This window comes from Panthera tigris, chromosome B4 (assembly GCF_018350195.1).
Source record: "Panthera tigris isolate Pti1 chromosome B4, P.tigris_Pti1_mat1.1, whole genome shotgun sequence".
Classification (NCBI taxonomy): Eukaryota; Metazoa; Chordata; class Mammalia; order Carnivora; family Felidae; genus Panthera; species Panthera tigris.
The window spans coordinates 76,195,002-76,220,942 of NC_056666.1; the positions used below are offsets into that span (position 1 = coordinate 76,195,002).

Sequence of the window (25,941 nt, forward strand, 5' to 3'; positions counted from 1 at the left end):
GGCTGTTCCCGCTGCCAGGCAGTCCAGACCTGCGTCTCTGCTCCTAGCAGAGCAGGCTTTCATTGGGGTCTACCTCGCCATCTCGGATGGTTCCGCCTAACCGCTCCTCCTTCCACCTCTAGCGTTTTTTGTTCCTAACCTTTTCCTTCCTTCGAGTCCTTCCATGATCTCAATTCCCTTTCACTGTTTTATCCCCTAAAATGAACTTTTCAAAATCCTTTTATTTTTCTCATGGGTAAAAGGAAATGGGAAAATAGCCAAAGGATATCATACAAAGAAAAGTACAAAGGAAAAAGAAAAATAAATGATAGCGAATATTTAATGAGGCTTACCAAGTGCCAGGTACTGCACTGAACATTTTACACCAGGTATTTAACTCCATCATTCTATGAAGTAGGTATTGTTTTATTTACTATTTTATGGATGGGTAAACTGAGGTCCATAGAGATCAAACAGCTTGCCCAAAGTTATATAGGATCGTGGTAGAGCAGGGCTTCTGAGCTAGAAAGTCTTTAGACTCTGAAACACTGAGCCCTTATAAACCTCCTTAATTTTAGGTTTGCACAGTAAACATTTAATTCTTTTGTGGATCTACACAAAAAAGAAGGGGAGCCACAGACAAACCTTCAGAAAGCTAAATTCAAAATGTCCCTCAACTGCCTGAGATTCCTGACCTCTGGTTGCTGTCTGTTCAAACCTGGCTACAAGGTTAATTACCACAGGCTAACTAGAATGATCTGAAAAAAGATTAAAAGAAATTAATCTCTACCTCTTGTTCAAGGACAGATAAAGTAACTTTATAACGAGTAAGGTATGCCTACACCAGAAGTTAGAGTTTCAAGGGGACAGGAAACAGGAGAAAAAAGTGTGCCATCCTAAGTAGACTAGGTTTGCTTTAGCTCAAAGGTTCTCAAATTTAGGGTACCACAGCCCAGATATTAGCTTGTCCCATCTCCCACATGGAGAGTTTGCTAAAAGGTTTCTTTTAGCAAAGAGATTCTGATTCTGATTCAGGAGGTGAGTCTGAGTGGGGCCTATGAGTTTGCATTTCTCATTTTTAACAAACTCATAGGCAATGCCACTGCAGCTGGTCTGAGAACCACTACATGGTGCCATGTTTGTCCAAACCCAGCAATAGCTTAGTGGTAACGACCACCCTATATTCAAGGTGTATTGTATTGTATTGTATTGTATTGTATTGTATTGTATTGTATTGTATTGTATAGTAGTAATGTTTACTTAATTTTGAGAGAGGGAGGGAGTATAAGCAGGGTAGAGGCAGAGAGAGAGAGAGAGGATCTGAAACAGGCTCTGTGCTGACAGCAGAGAGCCTGATGAGGGGCACAAACCCATAAAGAGTGAAATCATGACCTGATGCTTAACCAACTGAACCACCCAGGCACCACAAGGGTGAACAAGAAGTGAACTCTCCCTGATTCCTGGGAATTCAAATCAGAGCCCCAGAGGACAAAGAATTTGGCATGCGGGCACAAGCACACAGTGATCTTGGTCTCAAGGTCTATCCCCCCCCCCCAAAACACATTTGTACCATTTCTCGACATCTTGAGTGTGAGAAAATATATACTTAAGGAAATGTGTAATGAATGTAAACTTTCTGCCACTTTCACTTTGTCCAGGAGTGATTCAACCAGCAAGCTGGTAGAACTAAGTTGGTCCTGTAGTAGTCATGAAGAGTCTCCTTAACCATCTCAGGTTACAAGCTGGCCCCTTTTCTTGCTTCACCAACAGGACCTGTTGCCACCACTGACCTACCAAGCCCAAACAAGTTGCCTTCATTCAGAAAGCTGAGAGAAACACTTTGGCTGTAGGTTCTTTTGTTTTCTAAGAATGTTTAGTGTTACCTGGTCATTCTCTTGATAAGAACCACCTTTTATTATATTGATATGGAGCTAGTCCTTGTTTCTACTCTCTGTCCCTATATCTGTCTTAGTCTTTGAATGGCAAAGAAAACATTTCTTCTAAGGTTAATCTCAGTCCCTGCATACCTGATATATGGTGACATACTCAACTGATATCCATAAATACTGGCCATAGGTACTCAGACTTTTTTGTATAAAATCAGTAGGCTCGGGGCGCCTGGGTGGCTCAGTCGGTTAAGCGTCCGACTTCGGCTCAGGTCATGATCTCACAGTCCGTGGGTTCGAGCCCCGCGTCGGGCTCTGTGCTGACAGCTCAGAGCCTGGAGCCTGTTTCAGATTCTGTGTCTCCTTCTCTCTGTGACCCTCCCCCGTTCATGCTCTGTCTCTCTCTGTCTCAAAAATAAATAAACGTTAAAATAAATAAATAAATAAATAAATAAATAAATAAATAAAATAAAATCAGTAGGCTCAGTGAGTACCATGTGGATGGGTTGGAGCAGCAGAGTCATACAGTAAAGGCAGCTAAACTCAAGCCAGGATTCGATAGTTTATGAATGTCATCAGGAGCTTCTGGATTAACTGTTCAGTGAACAGGACTTTCTAAAGGACTTCAGCCTGTGATGGGGCCAAGAGCAGAAAGTAGTACCCTACCATCCATTTGGAAGACCAGGCAAGACCCTGGAACATGTAACAGATGACTCAAAAAGTGTGTTTATCTCCAAGGAAATCCACACTCCCACACTTCCATTAACAACAACAACAACAAAAAGTGTTTTAACTATTGGGGCAGTTGCCTCTACAGGCAAGGAAATCAAACAACCAACTATGCCTCTGCCCAGGGTGGAAAACATCCATTTTCAAGCAGAGACATTTGGAAATTCCCTTTAGCATGTTAGGCATAATTGCAAGGTGAATTATTAAATGTTGAGTACAATTAACAATAAAAAACCACCACCAGAGTTTGAATTGTTAAAACACACAGCTCATTTGGAATGTACACACTAAGTTTCTTGCCAAGTTGCTCTCAATTTTTCAGAAAAATTTGTCCTCTTTTAGGAAAGATCAAAGCCCAAGATCGACCCAATGCCACCACCTAGTGGGGAGATATATTCATAACACCTCTCTTCACTTAAAATGCATCAGACCCATGTGCCTTTCTTCCCAGACTGCTAAAGTAAAAGGTCTTGAGACACTGTCATAATGTAAAATAATAATGGAAAAGGAACATTGAAAAGTTCAGATGTAAATTAAAAGCTTTATTGAATAAAAATGTTTCAGACTAAGCAAGACTATAAGAAAGCAGAATATTTTACATCTCTAAAAAATATTAGAGCTAAATCTCTAAAAATGCAGGACAAAGAAAAGCCTATGGCTTAAAACATCTCTCTCCCCACATACAATTTGGAATATCGATTATGTACAACAAGTGTACTCAAGTTTATGTTCCAAAGCCTTAACTACTAGAAAACCACCCCCCCACACACACACACACAAAGGCCTGTAATTGGTTTAATTGCACCCTGGGAATACTGTCTGCCATAAAAATCAATACATTTCAGAGCTGGTATGTATTTAAAAAACTAGTGTCCCAGAAAGGGGATATCAGAAGTGGAATATAGGGTCTGGGGGTCTGAGCTCAAGTGGCTTAAGGCAGTTTTTTTCTGTTATTCCTTCTTTAAACTCCTCACTTTGCTTTAACATGCAACATGGCAAACAGCAGTACAAAAGATCTTATAAAAATATTGCAGTTTTCAGTATATGATGAGCCCATAGATACCACCAAAGAAGAAAGCAATCATTTGGGGTGTAATCAGACTCATTGGCAAATACCAGAGCTTGAGAGAGAGTGGATCTCTCCAAGCACCAAATGTGCTCAAAAAGTGCCCCAAAAGAACAGTTGTGTTATATCTCAGTAATCCAATTCAGGATGTGGCTTAGAGAATGGGATGCAAAGCAAGAAATTCCCCATGTATATCAGAGTGAGAAAATTAACCTAAAAATGTTTTAAAGATTACATATTTGATTTCTTAACAGATGAATGCTAAATAAATTGGTATTCATTTAAAAATATACAAACTGTGCCCTTTATACTAAAGTGCGTTCAGTCATAATGTTTAGGTCCCTAAACCCCTTCTGTGTGTTCCCTAATTCCATAGTTGAAGTGCGACAATGTGCTACTAATCGTCTATTTTTGTACTGCCTTTTGGGAATACAGTGGAGTCTGAACTATATCAGTTGGCATACCCGCCCCCCCGCCCCCATAAGACCTTAAAGCACTTATGTATATCATCATTGCTAAAATAGAGGACTGAAGTAATATTATCTATAGCGTTTAGAATTGGTTCACTTAAGCTGCAGTATGGGATTTTTTTGAAGCAAGAACTCCTCCAGAACTGCTTCCACATAAATGACAGTTCATGCTAAGACACCTGTTTACGGTGCATCACTTTGATAAAGGGCAGTGGCTTGCTAACACTAACACAGATTTAAGGCCCAGCACCGTTGCAGTCTGTCATTCCTCATCATCCTCATCCTCATCGTAGTACCGATTTCTTTTTATCTGTTCCTCCACAGACAGCTCTTTGACTACTTCTCCCTCCCAGAATCCCACATCCTGGGATTTCTGATGCTGGGTAGTGAATTCTTTAGGGGAGGTGCTTTCTGCAAAGCTGGACCAATTTGTAGACTTGGGCTCTAGTGGGGACTGCTCTTTGAGGTTTCTATCATTTTCATCTAAGCTTGCACCATTTTCTAGAAGATTCTCACTCCCCATCTCGAAACCATGATCTTCCTTACTTCTCCTCCCTGCCTCCCCTCCTTTAGATTCTTTGTTTTGCCTGGTTGTTTTTCTCACACTACCATTCTTTTCGGAGGCACTGGCATTTTCCACTTGTTTCCTTTCTGCTGCCATTCCTCCTATAAACTCCTCACTCTGTTCTGACATGCTCCAGCCTTTCCTTATAGGTGGGGATAGGATTTTGGGGCTCTTGACTGAAGTGGTTCGAAATGAAGCTGCCACAGTGAATGGACGGCTTCTTTCCTTCAGTGAAGAAGATCGTCTTAGCTTCTTCAGATCCAGATCCACATCCTCGGGAGCTTCAGGCTTGCTGATTTCATCCTCAGGAGGCCATTTGGGCTTGGATACTTTGATCCCTTCCTCTAAGGTACTTCCTGAACTACCAAGTTCAGTGGGGGGTGGCCAGGCTATCTTCAACTTCTTGGTTTCAGCTGGCTTGTCTTCTTTCTCTGGCTGAGAGGATGCCTTGGCTTCCATACTTGCTGTAAGCACACCCACCTTAGCAATGGGGGCATCTTCGACCCCTGGGCTCTGAGGGGTCTCCCCTGCAATTGGAAGCTGGGCTGGTCTCTCCAAAGTCCCTTCATTTTCATTTTTGCTTGCCCACAGATCCTTGTGTGGTCTGTGTCCAAAGCCTTCGTCATAGTTGCCTTTAGCTTTAAAGAGTTGATTGAAGTGAGGCTTACAGTAGATTCTCCCATGTAAAGATGCATATGTTCCTAGACTGTTGTTAAAAGAAAAAGAGCATAAAGTTGAGGTATCTATATACTCTTACTTATACTAGCAGGCTGAAATTTGGCAACTTCAGTATTTTCAGAAGTTGCTACGTGAGAAAAATACCTTTAAAAGCACATCAATCACCTAGGATTCTTTACCCCCTCCCTTTCAAGCACGTTTGTTTTATTACCCTCATAAAAAACATGCTCACTTCTAGGCCTAAAGCTTCACAAGACATTCATGTGGTACATCTTCCTATTTTCAAATGATTTCACTCCCCTCTGTCAAAACTGTTAAAAAAAAAAAATTTCTTCCAAGAAGTCTTCCCTAGGCTATCCCACCTATCTCTGACCACTCATATATTTCCTAAGCATTTATAACCTTTCACTACTTATAATGATATTTTCCTTTGTACAAAGCTGAATCATTTTCCTCCTCGTTTCCCATTTGTGTTATAATTTAAAAACACATATCTACAGGAGTAGGTATAATGCTTTGCAAATGGATTGCACTCACAAGACACTAGTGAATGAATGTGGTTAATAGGAGCACAGTAGCTGGGAAGTAAATCTACTCTAATGTCAGTGCTGGACAGGCCTTTAGGAGAGTTGGTGTCTCTTGCAGGGTAACACAGTTCGAAGGGGGTATGAAAACAACAGCATTTCCACAGAAGAGATACAAAAATTCAGAAGCTTAGAAAAATATGCTTTGGAGAAAAAAAGTAATACCGTGGGCAGAAAAAGAACCAAGGAGCGGAAGTTACAGAGGAACGTTTTGGCTCAACAGAAGGAAAAGTTGTTGGGCTGGAGCTACCCCCACACTGGAACAAGGCAGTGGGGTATCGACCCCTGTGGAAGTGCCACACAGACGCCAGCACGTCTTTCAAGAGTATTTTCATTTATTTTTGAGAGACTGAGTGAGGGGCACAAAGAGAGGGAGAGAGAGAGAATCCCAAGCAGACTCTGTGATGTCAGCACAGAGCCCGATGCAGGGCTGGAACCCATGAACTGTGAGATCATGACCCAAGCCAAAATCAAGAGCTGGACACCCAGCTGACTGAGCCACCCTGGTGCCCCTCAAGAGTATTTTAGAAGGAATGCTTGCTCTGAAAGGAAAGCTGGAGGAAGTGACATCCTGGTTACTTTCTTCTCTAAAACTCTATGATTAAAATGAGTTAATATGGAATATGTCCCCAAATGGCCACATTTATATCCATACTTTGAGTTACTTGGAAGAAATGATACATAATTATTTTGTCACACATAAAAAGAAGCAATATACAGAATATGTGCTCTTCAGTGCCCATTATCATTGCTATTATTACCATTTATACAGTGTTTGGGACATTTTCAAGTAAGGGCTGAAACAACTATACTCTTTTTTTTTTTTTTTTTAATTTATTTATTTTGAGAGAGGCAGAGAGAGTGCAAGTGGGAGAGGGGCACAGAGAGAGGGAGAATCTCAACCAGGCTCTGCGGTGTCATTGCAGAGCCCGATGTAGGACTCGAACTCACGAAACTGTAGATCAAGACCTGAGCCGAAATCTAGAGTTATATGCTCAACTGACTGAGCCACCCAGGCACCCCTAAACTCTTAAGATTTCTTAGCTTTAAAGGGGCGCCTGGGTGGCTCAGTCAGTTGAGCATCCGACTCTTGGTTTCGACTCAAGTCATGATCTCACGGTTCGTGGGTTCAAGCCGCACATCAGGCTCTGTGCTGACAGTGTGAAGCCTGCCTGGGATTCTCTCTCCCTCTCTCTGCCCCTCCCAAGCTCTCTCTCTCTCTCTCTCTCTCTCTCAAATAAATAAATCAACTTAAAAAAAAAAAAAGATTCTGTGAGACCAAAGGAAAATATTCTACTAAATTAAGTCACAGGGGGGTTTTACCTGCCACCCATTAAGATTTAAGCTCCATGTAAATTAAAATATCAATGTACTAAGATGTTCCAAACACCACTATCATTTGATATGAAATACTTGTCACTAAATGATACTTTTTATGTTTTTCAAGGGCTTTCAACAGCGCGCTCTTGGTATAACAGCTTTTAGCACCAGTGCTCTAAAAGCCAAACATGCCCTCCGGAAGTCCAACTGTACAGAGATAGCTGGTTTGGTTGGCTTACCTAAGTTTGTTGTTGCAATAGGAGCACCGGAAGCAACTGATGTGAAACACCTGCTGGTTGGCTAAGAGACGCTCCATCGGGTAGACTGTCTTCTGACATTCCACACAAGTCTCTCTTGCAGGTGCCTGAAACTTCTAGGAAAAGGAAAAGGACAGCTTTAACAAGCACCGGCCAAGATGAGTTAGTGCTCTGCTGAGAGGCACCCTGCTTTTACTTTGTTAGCTAAAGGCTCCCTTACCTGTCAATTCTCACAGGAACACTAAGCCTGTTATGATTCTCTTAAAGAGTTCTCTTTAAGGCCAGGAAGCACTCCTGAATTCCTTTCCCCAACTGCCTGGCTGCCCCAAGTGTAGCTGCCACCAAGGACAGGTGGAGCTAGGGCTGGATTGCAGAGAGAGGCTTAGACAAGCCACCACATACACACAAAAGCACATAAAAAATGTTTCCACAGACAGGAAACTAGGAGAAAATGTCATCACACACAGAAGTTTATTTGATTCAAGTGCCTGGTAAAAGCAGGACAGACTTTTGTAAGATTCTGAAGGGGATAAATTTAAAGGAGAGGAAGAGCATTTAACTTTGGGGATGAGGAAAAGACAATTTTATAAAGTATCTTTTAGTCCCCTCTGCTTATACTCTTAATTTGGCATATTATTTTACCCACTAGGCATAATATTTTGAAGTCAAAGCTGACAGATAAATGTAATAATTTTAAAGAGACAAACTATTTTATTAGGAAATCCAGAAGACAGCACAGCCCAACAAAGCTAGAATCTTCTCAGAAACCAATGGAGAAGGGCGCCTGGCTGGCTCAGTATGGAGAACTTGCCACTCTTGATCTCAGGGTTATGAGTTAGAGCTCCACGCTGGGCATGGAGCCTACTTAAAAACAAAAACAAAACAACTCAGTGGAGAATAAAACTATTGTAATGGGGAATGAAAGGTCATAATAGACTAGGAATTCATGAACTGCCTATAAAGTGTGGAATAAAAGTGAGGTGAGCACAGGTGTTCTAGCTGGTACTACCAATCCTAAATAACACCAAATAGTTGGTATTCCAGCATTGATGAAAGCCAGAATTACCAAACTGCAAGTTTTTACACAAGAAATGGTAACATGGCCACCAGGGGTGGGGGGTAAGAAGTCTCTAGGTATATGTAAATAACTCTTACCCCAAGAGAAACACCTTATCCAGCAAATGCAGAAGCAGCTTAGGTGGCCAGGAAGCTCTCAGTAGACACCTGGGGAAGGCTTTGCTGCTAAGACCCGGGTGGTGGTAAATAACATAAATTAGTCCCGAGGTCCAGGACCTGAATAGTTAAGATAAGCCTAAAAATAAACCAGGTCATGGGCAAGACAGAATTTTCATTACAAAAACCCGAAAATAGTCCCATAAAAAAAAATCAGACTGCTGGTTCACTTGCTATATGATTCACCAGGAAGTAAAGCAAAAAATAGGAATAGTTTTCCAAGTAGATTTGAATAGGAAACAAAAGTAGAAAATGGACCAAAAAATGGCCATAAAGGGAAAGCTCTATAAAAGGGAGTTTATTAGAGTTTAGTGGTAAACTCCCAAACAGCACCAAGGGATTTAAGAATGAAGGAAGAGAACTGAGTGGAAATGGCTTATCAACAGCCCTCTTCCATTCCTAAGGTTAGAGTCCTAAAAAGAAAAACTGTAATAATTAAAGACAGGTTCAACCTAGTTTACCAAGTGTAGGGGAGGTATTTAAATATGATCAAATGTTATTGTAATTGAATGCTGTTGGAAGTAATTAGGGCATTGTTTGGAGCTCAAATTTCTTTTTTTTTTTTTTTAATGTTTATTTATGTTTAGAGAGAGAGACAGGGAGACAGAGCATCATGGGGGAGGGGCACAGAGAGAGGGAGGCACAGAATCTGAAGCAGACTCCAGGCTCTGAGCTGTCAGCACAGAGCCTGATGCGGGGCTCGAACTCATGAACCTGCGAGATCATGAGCTGAGCCAAAGTCGGATGCTTAACCAACTGAGCCACGCCCCAGAGTTCAGAATTCTTATATGACCACTTCTAACAAGACAGGACTAAGTGGAGATGTCATTGCATAGTTTTAATTGGGTTTTCTTCGAAAAGAACTAGGTCCTTGTCTAGCAAGCAGGAAATACGTTAAAATGCAAAATAAAATTTGGGTATCATAGTACAGTTGATGGCATTGGAGAGATCCTGTACAGATCACTGTTCACATAATGTAAAAGTAATCGGCCCAATGTATTTATTTATCAGATTAAAAATCTTTTTCAGCTGCAGGGGGACTTCTGTATTTTTAACACTTGACTTAGAACAGTATTCATACTGGTCAGTAAAGACAGAGCAGAGGACGGGAATTTCACACGGTACAAGGGGAGACGGGCATTATTTATTCTGCTAATGGGGAACGAAGACCTACAGAGCACTCCTCCATTACAAACATACAGAGAACACACTGTAGGAGGGTGCGGCCCAGTGAACAGAAAGGAAAACCTGAGAGAAAGCTGAAAGCTGAGCTCACGTTAGGAGGAAAGTGGAAGGCAGGAGCAGAAATTAGGTACCGGAGCAGGAAGCAGAAGCTGGAAGAGACAAACAGGAACCTTCAATGAATACACAGCATTTGGAGTGCCCTGGAGCGCTTTACCGCAGCTGAGCTGAAACTCAGGTGCAGGCTCCGATCCAAGAATAAGACCATGTTTGCTTTCTTTTTCAAGTATTTCTACTAATTGTGGCTAAATCAGCCTCACTCATATCTACCTGAGGCTGGAACATGTCCCAGCTCAGGAGAAAGAGCTCTTCTGAGCCTTCACCCACACGAGGAGCGTCTCATTAACAATTCTTTAGTGTCTTACCACCTCCCACACCTGACCCACAATGGCTCTCTCCTGAATGGGGCCTTCGCCCACACAACTGAAAGGCCATCCTCCTTCTCCTCAACATCAAATTAATAGACTGCTAGCCCAAACATCTGACTAACCACAAACTCCTAACTAGCCAGACCTATCAGAGTCCCATTATTCCCATCCAGCTTTTTACACAGACCCTTTGCAATAGTATTTAATGTTTATGTGGCAGCTGCCCGAGGGCCTCAGAGTTTCATAAAGTCAAGAGGATCCCAACTTGGTAACATGCCAAATCAGAGTGGCTGTGTCTGTGCCTTCCCTTTACTTCCTCTGTCCTGGGCTCTCAGCCACTTTTCTGTAATTGCCCCCATGTCTATTCAGACAACAGGAAGCACAGTCAGTGCCCAAAAATCTCCACCATTATGGTAGGCCTGGCATACATCCTGCCCATGCCTCCATGGCATGCTTGGACCTGGCGCAGCCACATTTTAAAATGCTGCCAGCATCAGAACGTTAGACAGTTTTTAATCTTTTATATATTTTTCAGTTAGTAAGATATTTTTCATCTCTCCTCCCTCACTCTTTTTCACATGTAGAAACTGCAGCACCAGAACGTCAGGTGCCTTATCAAGGCTCACATGGTCAGTAGCAGACTTAAAATTAAAACTTGGAACTCCCGACTCACAAACCAAGAGAGCACTTTCTAAATTATCCTGGAATGTTAATTTTCCATAACTAAAGGAAACTCCTTGGGGATGAGAGCAGATGCTAACCCAAATGAAAATAATCTCACTTGAGCATTTGGAACAAACTACTTTGTTCAAACTACTTCCTCCCTTTGTTTCGAATTAAAATATGTAGATAACATCTTCGGGATATTCAGGAATGAATGAGGTAATACATACATAATTGATGTTCATAAACACTGTCACGTCTTTCCCATATGACAGGTCTTACAGGCCTGCTGTTGGTCAGCACCTACTTAAAGCCACTTTTCCAATAAATTGCTACATTTGCATTCTTTCACCCTCTTGCCTTACGTCTATGTTTCAGCCCAATGAAAGCTCTAGTTGGGAGATGATATCTATGTAATGCACATAATATATATAGAGAGAGGGGGTAGCTGGCAACAAGCAGTAAAGCTAACTAACCTTTGGACGTGGTGAAGTCAGAAGAAAAGTCTGTATTGATGTCAGGCTGCCATTCCTCAGAACACCACAAAATGCCTTTCATTCCCTCCTTTCCAATCTGTGCAAAACATCTAGGTAATTAAACTGAAATTCTTCGCATACAGTAAATGGTTGGGCCAGCTCTGTGCAGCCTTGGCCCTTTCCCTGGCTTTCTGTGAAACTCTTTTTGACAGCATTCTGGAGATACTCACATCTTAGATTGCTTTACATATAGAGGACAGGTTAGTGTTCTGATAAAGCAGTAATAACATAGATAGTAAATAAATAAATAAATAAATAAATAAATAAATAAAAGATTCTAGATGACCTTCTAGCATAATTCTGATAGCTTTGCAAAATAGCATAAAACCTCCTACCCTGTCCAGAGAGGAAGGGACAGCTGACAGGGCACAGAGGGGGTGCAAAGTGTGTCCTCTCATGCAGTCTGCCATCTTTTCTCTCCACATCCATCAGCAGCGAGGAAGCCTTGTCTGTCCTAATGAGGGCAAGGGGGTGTTCCCACGGCTGGTCACATCTCCTTGCCTTTTCCTATCCTCCTTTCTGGAAACATTTAAGGGACAACTTCTTTCAGGGGAAGGACATAAACCCCAAGAGACCTCTGGGTCTCTTGAGTAGAAAAGTCCTGATCCTTCCCCAGGGTCCACTGAGCTCTGCTCCCAGAATACCTCTTTCGAGAATGAACCTGCAACTTGAATTTCATCGGCACCAAGTCCCACCGACTGAGCTATCCGGCCAGTGTCCAAAATATACAAATAAAACTCATACTTGTAAAGACTAGTATCAACTTTTTTTTTTTACTTTATCAAGCTAAAGTTTGAAATGAATCTCTACCTTAGATACCCTATTTTCAATAATAGACAAGCACTAAGGAACAGTTTTTCCAGGATGTGTGGGACCTAAAAATCTATTCTGAGTGAGCAAATTTATTCTTAGCTGTATGTAATTTCCCCAAGTGCAGAAACAACTTCTGTTGCATAGTCTACTACCACGACACCAATTACATCAGTAGGTCTTACCTATAGACACTAAAGTGTGTGTGTGTGTGTGTGTGTGTGTGTGTGTGTGTGTGTGTGTGTGTCTGTGTCTGTACTTGCCTTCAGAATGTAATGGATAAATCTGAGGAAGAGAAAATAAACTATCCTTCAATAATAGTGGAGATGTGATTGAGTCCCATCTGTATCCCACACCATAATCCTTTGAGCTCTGGACCACAGGCAAACACAGGGAACCAGGTCAATTTACTCCAGTCTTTACACAATACTCAAAACCTGAGGTGTATGTCTGGTGAAAGCATGCCTGTCTGCATTCTACTGCTGAGTAACCAGAGGAAGCAGTCATGGGTCTGGGGCAGGTGCACAGGGGGCTTCATCTCCACCTCCTCTTGTCCCTGGTTATGCTGGGAGGGACCCAAGTGAGGTGCACTCTGTCACTCATCACTCAGCAGCTCAGATCCTGGAGCCTGCATCAAGAAGGGACCTCAAAAGTCCAACCCAGTACCAGGAGGTCTGACCTAGCAGTTGAGGGAGGGAAACAAGACTGGGTTGAGAATTCAAATACACTCAAGAACAGATTTTAGTTCTTAGATAAGCCACGGAATTTTCCTAGTCCCTAAGTCCATTGCTAAGTCAGATTTGTTGGCTGTTCTTGATCCAGAACCCCAACTCAAGGACTCAAATCCGGGCAGGGTTGCTGTCGGAAAATAAATTAACCCCATGGCATTTGCTACTTTGTTGGACTCCAGATACCGGACAAAGGAAGTACTGATAACAGCGTGAGCTGGTCTTTAAGGTCAGAAGAGGGAGTCGTATTGAATACATGTGCAGCTCTATCACCGTCACTCCATTTTTCCTCCCTTTACTTGCGTTCTCTTATTACTTTCTTCACCTTTTGCTCCTTTTCAACAAACTTCACTCTCCTCATAAATCTCAGCTTCCCCTAAAATTTTCATTTACATTCTTCACCCCCCCCTTTCCCTTTTTCAACTCACCCTTTAAATCCCGGATTCTCTGCTTCCTTCTTTTTGTTGCAAACCTTCACCTATGTCCTCTTTTCATCCTTTTTTGTGCACTAGAACTTTCATCAAGGAACCAGTCATGCCCACAGTTGAGAGATACCCACAGGGCTGATGCCAGTTACATACCATCTTAACACTAATTCGACCTACTGAGTTTCTTTCAAATGTTAAAACTTTCTAAACAAAACCAGGCTACTGAAGAGAGCGCCAGAGGAGAAAGACACTAAAGAAGTGTGGGTATGTTTGGTTATTAATCCAAATGGCTACATTAGCACCACATCAGCAAAGCATTCCATTAAAACAAGTCAGGTAATAAAGCCTAAGGTAGGTGTTGGGTATTTTTTTTTTCTTAAACTTTATTTTTATGAGAGTATATATTTGTTCACAGAAAGGGAGAAGACTGTTTTTAAAAACTGGTGAATAAAAGGCAGCCACAGTTTAAGTAGTCTAGTAAAGTTTTCTTAGGATAAAAAAGTCTGTACATTCCTTAACACCTAATATTATACACCCTAGTATAAGTGTTACTCGAATGCCCATTTTTATAGCAAATGGGCTGGCCAACCCCCACTGCGATGAACACATTCTTTAAATAAGTTAACCACTAATCATGTTATGGTCAAGTTCTTCAGACCAGGGAGCCACTAACTTTAAGTTGACATGCACGTTCCCACCCAACGAGCTGATTTAGTTTAACAGATTTCTTGAGTTTCCCAGTTTGTGGTCTTTTACCCCTTCACAGATTTATGAACTTTGGGCATTTTTTTCCCTCAAAAAACATAATTTTCTTTAACTTTGGGTTTCCTTAAAACTTTCATGAATTTTCCATATTTCAAACTGAGAGCTATTAGTGAACCTCTCCCCTCCTGGCTCAAACATTTGAGCAGAAAAAACAAGATTTCCAGGGAAAGTGATTGGCATAAGTAAGCCCTTATTTGGTGTTTTTATCCCCAGGAAAGCAAAAATAAGTTATAATGAACATAAATGGTATAAAGTGCAATGAGCTCTACCAGTAAGCCAATGTCTAAAGGCTCAGAGAGAAATTGCCATCATACCTTCAATGCTTTGGGAGGAGAACTCTCAGAGAGGCTGGAGGCTCTGGCATCTGGGTTTAGTGGCTTGGGCTGGACAGGCTGCTGGACCTCACTCTTAACCAGGAAGTTACCTGCTTGAGTTTCAAAAGGAAGAAATTTTATAGCACCTCTTGGCAAGTCTCAGAAATGGTTCCTCTCCAAAGCAAAGTTTTGTCACCTTCACTACAGGACAGGTCCTTTCAACGCCAGGAGATACACAGCTTTTCTAATGCTAAAAGCTTTGCTCTTAGACTCTGAGCTGGGAGGCTTTCTCACCCTTAGCCACACACAGCAGAAATCCAAATCACCAGATCTGAAGAACTTTCTGCCAGCCCCCCTCCCCACCCCCCCACCGTGGGATGTCATATTTAAAGGCTGTTTGTAGACATTGATGGCTTTCCTGGTAGTCAGCACCCCCCAATAACTCCTTCTGGAGTTGGGAAAATGAAGGGATGTGAGGGTAGAAATTTCATATCATGTGCATGTGCACACGTGTGTGTGTATGTGTGTGCGTGTGTGTGTAATCTGACAGTCTTTTTAGTCAATCCTATAGCAGACATCCATGGATGAAGATTATGGAAAAAGGCTCTATGAGGTTTTTTTTTTCCATAATCATTGATGTGTCACCTGGATAAGTTAATTTCCTGCTAATATATTAACTGCGGAAAACTCTGAACAGGCACAGAAAAATGCTATTAAGGAACCATAAGAGAATTCCTTAAAATCTAGAGTTAAGTCAATAAAGTACTAAAAGACTTAGGCTTATTTTTCAAATGTTTTGCAAACCTAGGCAAAACTCAGAAAAATTTCTAGTCCAACCAAAATGCCTGCAAAAGGAATGTTCCTGGATTCAAGCAGCAAATTTCTCTCTGAAATTTTTTGAGGTAGGATTTACTAGAGATTTGTTTAGCTCATATTTCTACTTTAGTCGCTGAGTTTTCAATGTCTAGTAAAGTCATTATCCTGGGGGAAGCTAGAAATCCATAAATATTTTTAAAAATACACTGAAAATCAGAATCAAATGTGGATAGAGTAAGGAAAAAAAAAAAGAAATGTTTTTGTCCTTGGGAGAGGTGAGGCTCAAAATGACTGTAAAATAGGATGAAAAGGTGATAAAAATTCAGCACCAGCAGGAAAATCTCTATAATCTAGCTAGAGGGTGGAATATGGTACACATTTAGATAAGCAGGGGAAGATATGTTTAAAAGGTTACTCAAATATCAATTCTTTATCCTTGTAAATGAATAAAATCCTTCTTGGCCAAACTCCTATTAAAATGAAACTTCAAAATTAGTTTTTGCAGCTTTAACCCTGAAAAGATTTGATGCAAAAGGTAGGATAAGTTCAATGAGAGAAGCACCAAAAGTATTCAGTTTGCCTCAAGTTAATCATATCGAATTTAACTTCTCCCTAAGCCATGGAATGTGTGAAGGGTAGGCAAGCACCAGTCCTTGAAACCAAATGAAAGATTTGATCAGCTAAATTACTGGATTTAATATATCACATTCTCAGCACTGACAGCATTGGAGACATCCCCGGACCAAATACAGAACACAGAATAAGAACCTCATCCTCCAGATCTGAGAACAAATGCTTACGGGAGTCATCTTCAGCAGGGGTGGGACGGATTGCCAGGCTATTCTCAGTTGCAGAAACCTACAAAAAGGGTGGAGGGGGGATTAAGAATCACATTAAAAATAAAAGAGCAAACTGCTGTTAATGCCATAAAAACCTGCTGACTCTAGTCAGTCACTGGCTGCCTGGGGGAAATAACGGGCCTCAGAACAGCTGAGCATTTAAACAAGAGGCAGCAAAATGTCTTTTATGAGGATATTAACATGCCTCTCAATTACAGAGTAACGGGAGAAACAGACTGCACTCAACTGCCAAGCGTGCATCATCTCCCTTTATAAAAGAACTTCTAAACCACATCTTTCTACTGTCAAAAAAAAAAAAAAGGGCAAAACAAAACCCTCTATCAGAGAGAATAAAGCTTCTCACCATATAACTATAACTCACTCCAAGCCAAGATGGAGTCTTTACATTAGGAACTATTCTTATTCTTTTATCTTCCTAATTGCTAATTTCCCAACCAGATACATTCAGCTGAAACAAGCTTGCCAGTACAGAAGACATTTTGATAGCTAAACAACAAATTTACCTAAAACCAACCTCTGGTATTCTCTTCAAGGTTAGTTTTCCTTTTTGTTGTTGTTGTTTTTTCATGTTTATTTTAGAGAGAGAGACCAAGTGAGGAGTGAGAGTGGGGGAAGGGCAGAGAGAGAGGGAGACACAGAGTCCGAAACAGGCTCCAGGCTCTGAGCTGTCAGCACAGAGCCCGACACAGAGATCGAACCCACAAACTGTGAGATCGCGACCTGAGCCAAAGTCAGACGCTTTACCGACTGAGGCACCTGGGCGCCCCTTCCTTCTAAATCCCAGTTTCAAAACAGCAGAGTGTTTAACAAAATGGCAGATCTTGTGCATAGGTACAGATCTCTTCCCAGGAAGCCATCAAATTTAAATAAAAACTTTCTGTGAGCTCTCCCTCTCCTTTCTGGTGTCCCAGGCCTTCTGGTATCCTCCTTCACACCCAAAATCACGAAGGGCCAATAGGTGACCAATGTGGAGTCTGCCTGTAACAGTCTTTCATTCAGATATCAGGGATTTTATGGGCAATGCTGAGTGTTTCTATTGAATAAATTTACAATGCAGATTGAGTCATTGGCTGACTGCACCTGAATTTATAGCAAGGTTGTTTTTTCTCATTACTCTGTTTTCATTACAGAAATTCTGACATGGGATAGAACAAACTGCTGTAATAACAGCTAACATTTACTGAGCATTTAGTATGTGCCAGGTATTGGAATAATCATCTTACATGCATTATGTCATTTAATGATAATGAAAGAAACTAAAAGCTCTTCAATTCCTGTTAATTAGTAGGTACATCCATCTCAGGATGCTCTTCTCTCACCTCTAATTTTGGTCACCTTGAACGTGCAGGGTAAAGTCAATGCCAATCATGACATCATTGCACATGCCCAACCAGCTGACTTCACTACAGGAACAGCCAGGAGAGAGCATGTGAGATTTCTGCTCAAACATTTCATTAAAGAGAAGCACAGATTTGATCACAAGAGGACAAAGGGAAGAACAATACCTTGACATAATATTCTATTTCAGACAAGTGCACCTAGTGTCCTTTTTTAACAAGCTGATGTTCCAATCGTTCTTAGGTATTGGTTAACAAAAGCTGGGCGAACAGCTGAAAGGTAAGCAAGGCTCTGAAAAATGTTATGAATTTGCCATTGGTTTATGGGTTTATGAACCTGCAGTGCGGTACGTGAAGATTATGTACTACTGTCTTTATCTCCTTTCCTTCCCACCCACTCCTCAATTCATGGTTTAGTTGCACTGATGCCTTTTAGGCTATAATTAAAATGTTTTGATCCTCCAGTTCGACTCAGAGTTCCAGTTTCAAATCAGTGTGAAGACCGTCAAGAAGGAAACACAAAATCAGATTAGGGACAATCCAAGCATTATTTTCCAGACGACCATTTCTCAAACTATATGTTCCTAGGGTAGATGGGGGGATTTCAATGCTGGGAATATTTTTCTCTTAAAATTTTTTTTTAAGTTTATTTATTTTGAGAAAGAGAGAGAAAGAGCAAGTAGGAGAGCAGAAGAGAGAGAGAATCCCAAGCAGGCTCCATGCTGGGCATGGAGCCCAACTAAGGAGTCGATCCCAGGAGTGTGAGATCATGACCTGAGCCGAAATCAAGAGTACGCCACTCAACCCACTGAGCCACCCAGGCATCCTTTAAATTTCTTTTTTATAGTATGCAACATTTTAACTCAGTTCATCTTCTTCTTCTTTTTTTTTTTTTTTAAAGATTTTACTTTTAAGTAATGTGTACACCCAACGTGGGGCTTGAACTCACGACCCTGAGATAAAGACCTGAGATCAAGGAGCACCTGGGTGGCTCAGTCAGTTAAGCATCTGACTTCGGCTTAGGCATGATCTCGTAGTTTGTGAGTTTGAGCCTGTACTGGGCTTTGTACTGACAGTGTGGAGCCTGCTTGGGATTCTCTCCCTCTCTCTCTGTCCCTCCTCTGCTCATGCTTGCTCTTGCTCTCTCTCTCTCAAAACAAACTTAAAAAAAACAATTAAAAGACCTGAGATCAAGGGTCAGATGCTTAAACGATTGAGCCACCCAAATGCCACAACTCAGTTATTCTTAAAACATAATCTCCCACTTAAAAATGGGAAAACCAGGTAGTCTAATAAGAGAACTCATTTGATACATGGCATGGGACTCATGGGACTAATGCATGAGCCCACTGTTGCAAGGACATGTGTAATTTACTGGATTTTATGATTATGAAATACACTACTGCTAAGTATTCTGTCTTACTATTTCAAAATACATTTGCAATATGTTTTTGTCAAATAAAGTGATTTAATTTTTCTAATTTATTTCTCATTTTATCATATGATTCATATTTTGTAGCCATTAATCTGAGACCATTTTCCTGTGCACCTACTTAGTGTGTTTCACAAGTTTCTGTTGGTGTTCTGTCAATACATCACACTTTTAAAAAAAAATGTTTATTCATTTTTGAGAGAGAGCGCAAGTGGGGGAGGGGCGGTGCAGAGAAACGGAGACACAGAATCTGAAGTAGGCTCCAGGCTCTGAGCTGTCAGCACATAGCCCAATGCAGGGCTCCAACTCATGACCTGGGCCAAAGTCAGACACTTAACTGACTGAGCCACCCAGGCACCCCAATACATGAAACTTTTTTTTTTAATGTTTATTCATTTCTGAGAGAGAGAGAGACAGACAGAGTGCGAGCAGAGGAGGGGCAGAGAGAGAGGGAGGCACAGAATCTGAAGCAGGCTCCAGGCTCTGAGCTGTCAGCACAGAGCTGGACGCGGGGCTCGAACCCACGAACTGTGAGATCATGACCTGAGCCAAAGTCGGACACCCAACCGACTGAGCCACTCAGGTGCCCCACATCAAACTTTTTAAAGTCTCTTATAGTCAAATAAATTTGAGAACTATTGCTCTTAATCCATTTTAATGATCTCTTCACCTTTTGGAAGAATGGCCTCAAGGTTATCAATATGTGTAACAGAAACAATGATTTTTCTCCTAAAATTAATCACTGTAATATATTTGAAAGCTCTTTCTCCTCATCTAACTTAACATTTGACATTGACCAAAAGCCAAAAGAAATTGGGTAATGGATTGGCAGAGAAAATTATAAATTCACCTGATATAATGTTGTGACTTACTCCGACCAAGCCATTCATCTAATGATGGCTGCATAAAATGCAAATATGATTTGCTTAAAATCTTCCCGTCGTTTTCCACCTCTGCAGGACTCTTTCCAAAGTCTTAAGCTTGGCATATAGAGCTTTTTTTTTTTTTAATTTTTTTTTCCCTTTAGAACAGCTTTATTTATTTATTTTTTTTAATATATGAAATTTATTGTCAAATTGGTTTCCATACAACACCCAGTGCTCATTCCAAAAGGTGCCCTCCTCAATACCCATCACCCACCCTCCCCTCCCTCCCACCCCCCATCAACCCTCAGTTTGTTCTCAGTGGCATATAGAGCTTTTTAAGACCCGCCCTGGCTCTCCCTCCATTTGTCTCTCCTTTACCTGCATGTGCCTTGTGTTCCAGCCAAGCCATCTTGGTTTGGAGCTCTGGTTTCCAAACCTCTGTTTGTGTCTGCCTGGAGTGCCCTTCTTATTCTTTACTTAGCCTTTCCCTTACTCACTTGGTCTCTTTCCACATATTCTTCAGGACTTGGCTCAGACATCACCTTCTTGAGGAAGTCGGGTTAAACGTCCTTAGTCTGAGCTTCCATGGCCCCACAGAGCCTTCTCACAACACTTACCATATTGCTTTTTAACAGCCAACCTGTTACTCATCTCCTTTCTACTCTGTTAGCTTCCTTGCAGATAAAGACCACATGGAATGGTCTGCTCACACTGAGTTGCTAAGCTTAGTATTTCCTGTGCTTAGCATGGTGCCTAGCTTTCCAAATAGTTTGAGTGAAAGAATGAAATGGTCTTGCATAAAATGTGTTAAATTAAGAATACACAAATACTTTGAAGATAGGATCGCTAATCAAAACAGATTTTTTAAAATCACTTTAGCTCTACGCCATCTGAGCATTTGCTGAGCAAAAGAATTTTCCAGTGAAGGTTCATTATTTGGTCAGCTATAAGTTGCAGAGTTCCCCAACTAAAATTATGTGACCTGCAAAAATGACAATCTGTCCTGGCAGCTGTTACCAAATTCCCAGACACTCTGCAGCCTAGAGTTAGAGTTGTTTCTAATTTTAAGCATCTAATTTAGAACACATGCTTCCTTGGCAACTGGACATCAGACTCTTCAACCCACCTTTTCTCCAACCTGATGGGAGATGCAGACCTCAGGATCTGGGGGCACATTCTCCTTTTGCTCCAACTTATGAGTTTTTATTTCACCACCATTGGCTCTCAAGTCATTCTAGAAAATAAAAATAATCTGTGAGCTAAAATTAAAAATCTCACGATTCTACGCTCTTCATAGCACATCTATTAAATAAACTTGGAATGGTAAAAGAAAAGTTCTTTTAAGAGGCCTTGGGTCAAATCAACCCCCTAATTCTCACAAGCAAAACCCATTTACTAGTGAAATGACAAAAGCAGCTTTGTGGACACATACCTCGGAGTTAAATATTTGTACGCTAGTCTAAAACTGGATGCTCATTAGAATACAGACATATCAACACAGACACACACAGAAACCACCCCCAGCATACAGTTTTCTTGTGATTCACTCCTCTAGCAGCAGAGCTCGTGGGAATGCAAAGCTTGTGAGTTTTATCAGAAAAGACCATTCTGGAGCAGGGGAAAGGAAATGCCAAGTGCCAATAATTAAGAAAATATACTGACCATATATATAAATGCTCGGCCTGGAAAGAGAGACAGGGATGATGCATACATATAAAAACGGAGATTATATTTAATGATACCATAAAACAACCTTTTTTGTGAGAGTTTCAAAAACATGCTTCTTTTTTGCATCAAAGTCATACATTGTACTAAAGACATACCTTATTCTACTTCTCAGAACAAAGCCTCAACATATAACAAGCAGGCATTAGCACTGTCATATGGAGTAAGCATAATCACATGTTTTTCCTTGCAAAGAACACTTGGGGCAAAATATTAAAATTAACTTTATCGACTAGATCCAAAGTTAACATAGTGGTAGATGAATACGGACATTTCCTAACCTTTAGTCTGCCACCTTTCTGAAAGGCTAGTACCTTTCTGTTGTTTGCGATTCTTTAGGCAGGGCGAGAAAACAAGCAATTTATGGCCTCGGGGCCAGTGAAGAGGGTGTGAGTGTGCTGGCTGAGGTGTGGGCTCCCAGACTAAGGGACGAGACTCTGGAGGAACATCTGTGAGGAGCTGGCGGCCAGAGCTGCAGAACACAACAGGCCAGCCCAAGGACTCATTTCTGACCCCATCTCAAAGCCCTGCCTCCAGAATCACGGCCTGAGAGTGTGCGCCTAGTTACAGCCATCCTCTGTAAGGAGCCTGAGAAATTCTTTGGGGATGAGATAAAATGTACTTTTGACAAGAATTCCTAAAGGCTCTTAAAATTTACAAAGCAGGAGAACGGCAATGCATAAACTCTATTAGGAGTTAAAAAAAAAAAAAAAAAAAGTCACAGAACAGGTTTTTCCACCTAGGGAGTCACCTGGTTGGAATGTTTGTAGCAGGAAGACTGAGAAGCAGCAGAATCTTGAAAGGAAGGACTTATGCTCCAAAGATCACCCATTTGCCCTATCTCCTACCCTGCCTTCTAAGTCTAATTTTGCTCATTTTCACACTCAGGGAATAATGAGCCTGTGGTGTTCCACTTTACTATCAAATTATGCACATCCTCTCTTCTAAAAACCACAGTGAAAAATCACGATGAAATTATTCGTTGCCCAGAGACAGAGTCCACGGGTAACTGCTACTAGAGAATGCATACTTAATAATATGAGGAAAAGAAGGCTCCACTCCTGGAATACATGTGATGATTTCTAATAGATACTAGTTTCGGTCTGCCCAGGAACAAGTAAAATTCAACGCTCTTCTTCGAACTTTGTTTAAAAAAAAAAAAAGGACACCAATAGGTTTATAGCTTGTATTTTTAAATCTTAGAAGGATCAAATGTTTGAAAGATACACATAAAATATACATATGTACGGTGTCTGTAGGCGTGTGTATATATGAATAAATGGCATTTGAAAGGTAACTTCTGGTAAGCAGTTCTGTAGTGTCAGCTTGCCAATTAAGCCTAGGAAAGTTTAAAATGGAAAATCCTATTTAGAATAACAAATTTTGTGATTACTGAGCAAGCCATCTTGTTATTTCCCCCTCCCCTTTACTTATCTACTATACTATTTCTTTAGAAAATCATTACATCATAAGAGGTAAAGATTAAGTGCACCACATATTATATGATTCATTTATACAAAATGTGCAGAATAGTAAATCCATTGAAGACAGAAAGCAGGGGGAATTGGGAGTGACTACACAGATATGGGTTTCTTTTTGGGGTGATAGAAATATTCTGGAATTAGACAGTGATGATGAGTGTACAACATTAATGTTGAATATATCCTATATTTCTCTCCAGTATTCTCTCTTTCCTCAAAAACAAAAATGGGGCACCCGGGTGGCTCAGTCGGTTGAGCATCTGACTTTGGCTCAGGTCATGATCTCATGGTCTGTGGGTTCAAGCCCCACATTGGGCTCTGTGCTGACAGCTCAGAGCCTGGAGCCTGCTTCCGATCCTGTGTCTCCCTCTCTCTCTGCCTCTCCCCCACTTTCACTTTGTCTCACTCTGTCTCTCAAAAATAAATAAATGTAAAAAAACAAAAATTTAAAAAAAAACCAAAAGTAAGTGTTTCTGTTAAAACTAACAGAGGACACTTTTTTAGCAACAACACCAAGATTAAGTAGAAGAGACAGGAAAACTCTCAATATTACTGGATGATAACATCACACACACAAAAATGAGTGGGGTGGGAATAAGGCCTAGGAAAGCAAAGTCAGTATTAAAACACGGTAAGGATTTTGAATGAGGCTAGGGTAGGATTTACAAGAAAAGAGAATGGCTGGGGACCAGGGACGGAGCCAGGGCTCCAAGGTAGGGTCTGGGAGACATTTCTAGTTTCTGCGCTCAGTGACCATTTGCCAGATGAGGGAATGAACGAATGAATGAATGGTACAGAACACATACTGTGTAGTTGGTGGAACTACTTTGTTTGGAGACAGCTGCCTGGTACTTGGCCATTCGATCCTTTATGGAGGTTTCTGACAGGCGTGGTAAGTCCAGATTTCGCCTGCTCTCACTTTTCTCTGAGTTGAATGCAGAAGATGACAGTTGACCTGGAAGCATGCAAATAATGTGCTTTACAAGAAGATAAAACGTGATTTGAATGATTTTCAGATTCTAAATTTTGAGCTACCATAATTCTTTGTATTTTCTTTGTATTAAAAATACAAAGATGGGTACCTGGGTGGCTCAGTTGGTGAAGCATATGACTCTTGGTTTTGGCTCAAGTCATGATCTCAGGATCGTGGGATCAAGCCCACAGTGGGCTCTGTGCTGAGCATGGAGTCCCCTTAAGACTCTCTCTCTCTCTCTCTCTCTCTCTCTCTCTGTCTCTCTCTCTTTCTCTCTCTCTCTGCCCCTCTCTCCCTCTCCCCTCTCTCCCTTTGCTCCTCTCCTCTGCTTGTGCTCTCTCTCTCTCTCTCTAAAAAAAAAAAAAGAAAAGTACAAAGAAGCGGGCGGGGGTAGGGGGGTGGGGGGGAGGCGCCTGGCTGGCTCAATAGGTAAAGCATGTGGCTCTTGATCTCAGGGTCATGAGTTCAAGGCCCAAATTGGGCATGGAGCCTACTTAAAAAAAAAAAAAAAAAAAAAAAAAAAAGGTACAAAGGAAATCAGGAATAAAACTGTCATTTACCAGGTAATATTTACTCACTTTCCCAACATTTAAAAGGAGAACCCTTACCATAACTGAGTATTGTATATTTAAACATTTTGACTTATTTAACATTGGAAAAAGATCTCAATGCCATTTTAATTTGCATTTTTTATCAGGAGGATGATAATTTGCCTGTTAATTTTTTCTTTTGTGAAGTGCTTGTAAATGCCCCTTTCAAAACATAGTAATTATGCTCTCAAGGCATTCTGTTACCACCAGTAATATAAGGTAACCAATCTTTTTCATTTTTTTTTATTTTAGAGAGAGAGAGCACAAGTGGGAGAGAGGGGCAGAGAGAGAGAGAGAGAGAGAGAGAGAGAGAGAGAGAGAGAGAGAGAGAGAGGAGATAGAATCTTAAGCAGGCTGCACACACAGCGTGGAGCCTGACACGGGGCTTGATTCCCCTGGGATCATGACCGAAGCTGAAATCAAGAGTCAGATACTTAAATGACTGAGATGCCCACGTGCCCCAGGATAACCAATCTTGACAGAGGGAACTGCCCATCCATGGCAGCCCTCAAGCCCCAGATGCCCATGAAGCCAAAACTGCTGGCATTATTTGCCTTGTAATCCCACAAGGGTACCCCTTGGCTTTCACAAATAGACTTCCTTTAAAAAAACTTTTTTTAATGTGTTTAATTTTGAGAGAGACAGAGAGAGACAGAGTGCAAATGAGGGAGGAACAGAGAGAGAGGGAGACACAGACTCTGAAGCAGGCTCCAGCTCTGACCTGCCAGCACAGAGCCTGAAGCGGGGCTTGAACCCACTAACCAAGAGATCATGACCTGAGCTGAAGTTGGACATTCAACCAATGGAGCCACCCAGGCACCCCACAGACTTCCTTTTAATTTGTGCCACTCTTCTCTAAAAGCTTTGAGCATGAGACCAAAAGGTATAGCTACTTATGAGTATTTCCTAGGGAACTTCACATACATGGAACTCTGCTTACCTGGGCCTATTTCCAAATCATCCAGAGAATAGCTGTTTTCAGAGATCCTCCTTCCACCTGCACTACGGCTTTGGGTCCGAAGAATCTGCTTGGAAAACAAAACCCAGCAATAAGGTTTACATAGGAGACGGGAAATCTTGATGAATGTTCAGAAAAGAGGTCTGCAAATCTCTTTTATTAACAAAATCCACAAGGAATTAGATTTTACATTTGTTTTTACTTTCCACAGAATGTGGTTTTAGCATTATAAATATGAAGCAGTACATATTCACAGGTGCCCAGGGAAAAATAAGTAACTGT

General features: G+C 41.2%; 1 protein-coding gene across 5 annotated transcripts in view; it reads right to left on the reverse strand.

Moving 5' to 3' along the window:
• Positions 1-3,115: 3,115 nt before the first annotated feature.
• Positions 3,116-25,941, reverse strand: part of LIMA1 (LIM domain and actin binding 1) — an 84,184-nt gene continuing 61,358 nt past the window's right edge. For 2 of the 5 annotated variants that reach the window (XM_007073009.3, XM_042992257.1), the window contains exons 5-11: positions 25,642-25,729; positions 23,945-24,093; positions 21,059-21,166; positions 16,238-16,295; positions 14,622-14,734; positions 7,517-7,650; positions 3,116-5,401 (exon numbers count right to left, since the gene is read on the reverse strand). In XM_007073009.3, the coding sequence (XP_007073071.2) occupies positions 4,393-5,401; positions 7,517-7,650; positions 14,622-14,734; positions 16,238-16,295; positions 21,059-21,166; positions 23,945-24,093; positions 25,642-25,729 (1,659 nt within the window). In that variant the 3' untranslated portion in view covers positions 3,116-4,392. The remainder of the gene's footprint in view (positions 5,402-7,516; positions 7,651-14,621; positions 14,735-16,237; positions 16,296-21,058; positions 21,167-23,944; positions 24,094-25,641; positions 25,730-25,941) is intronic. The other 3 variants (XM_042992260.1, XM_042992258.1, XM_042992259.1) reach the window with 3 other exon arrangements.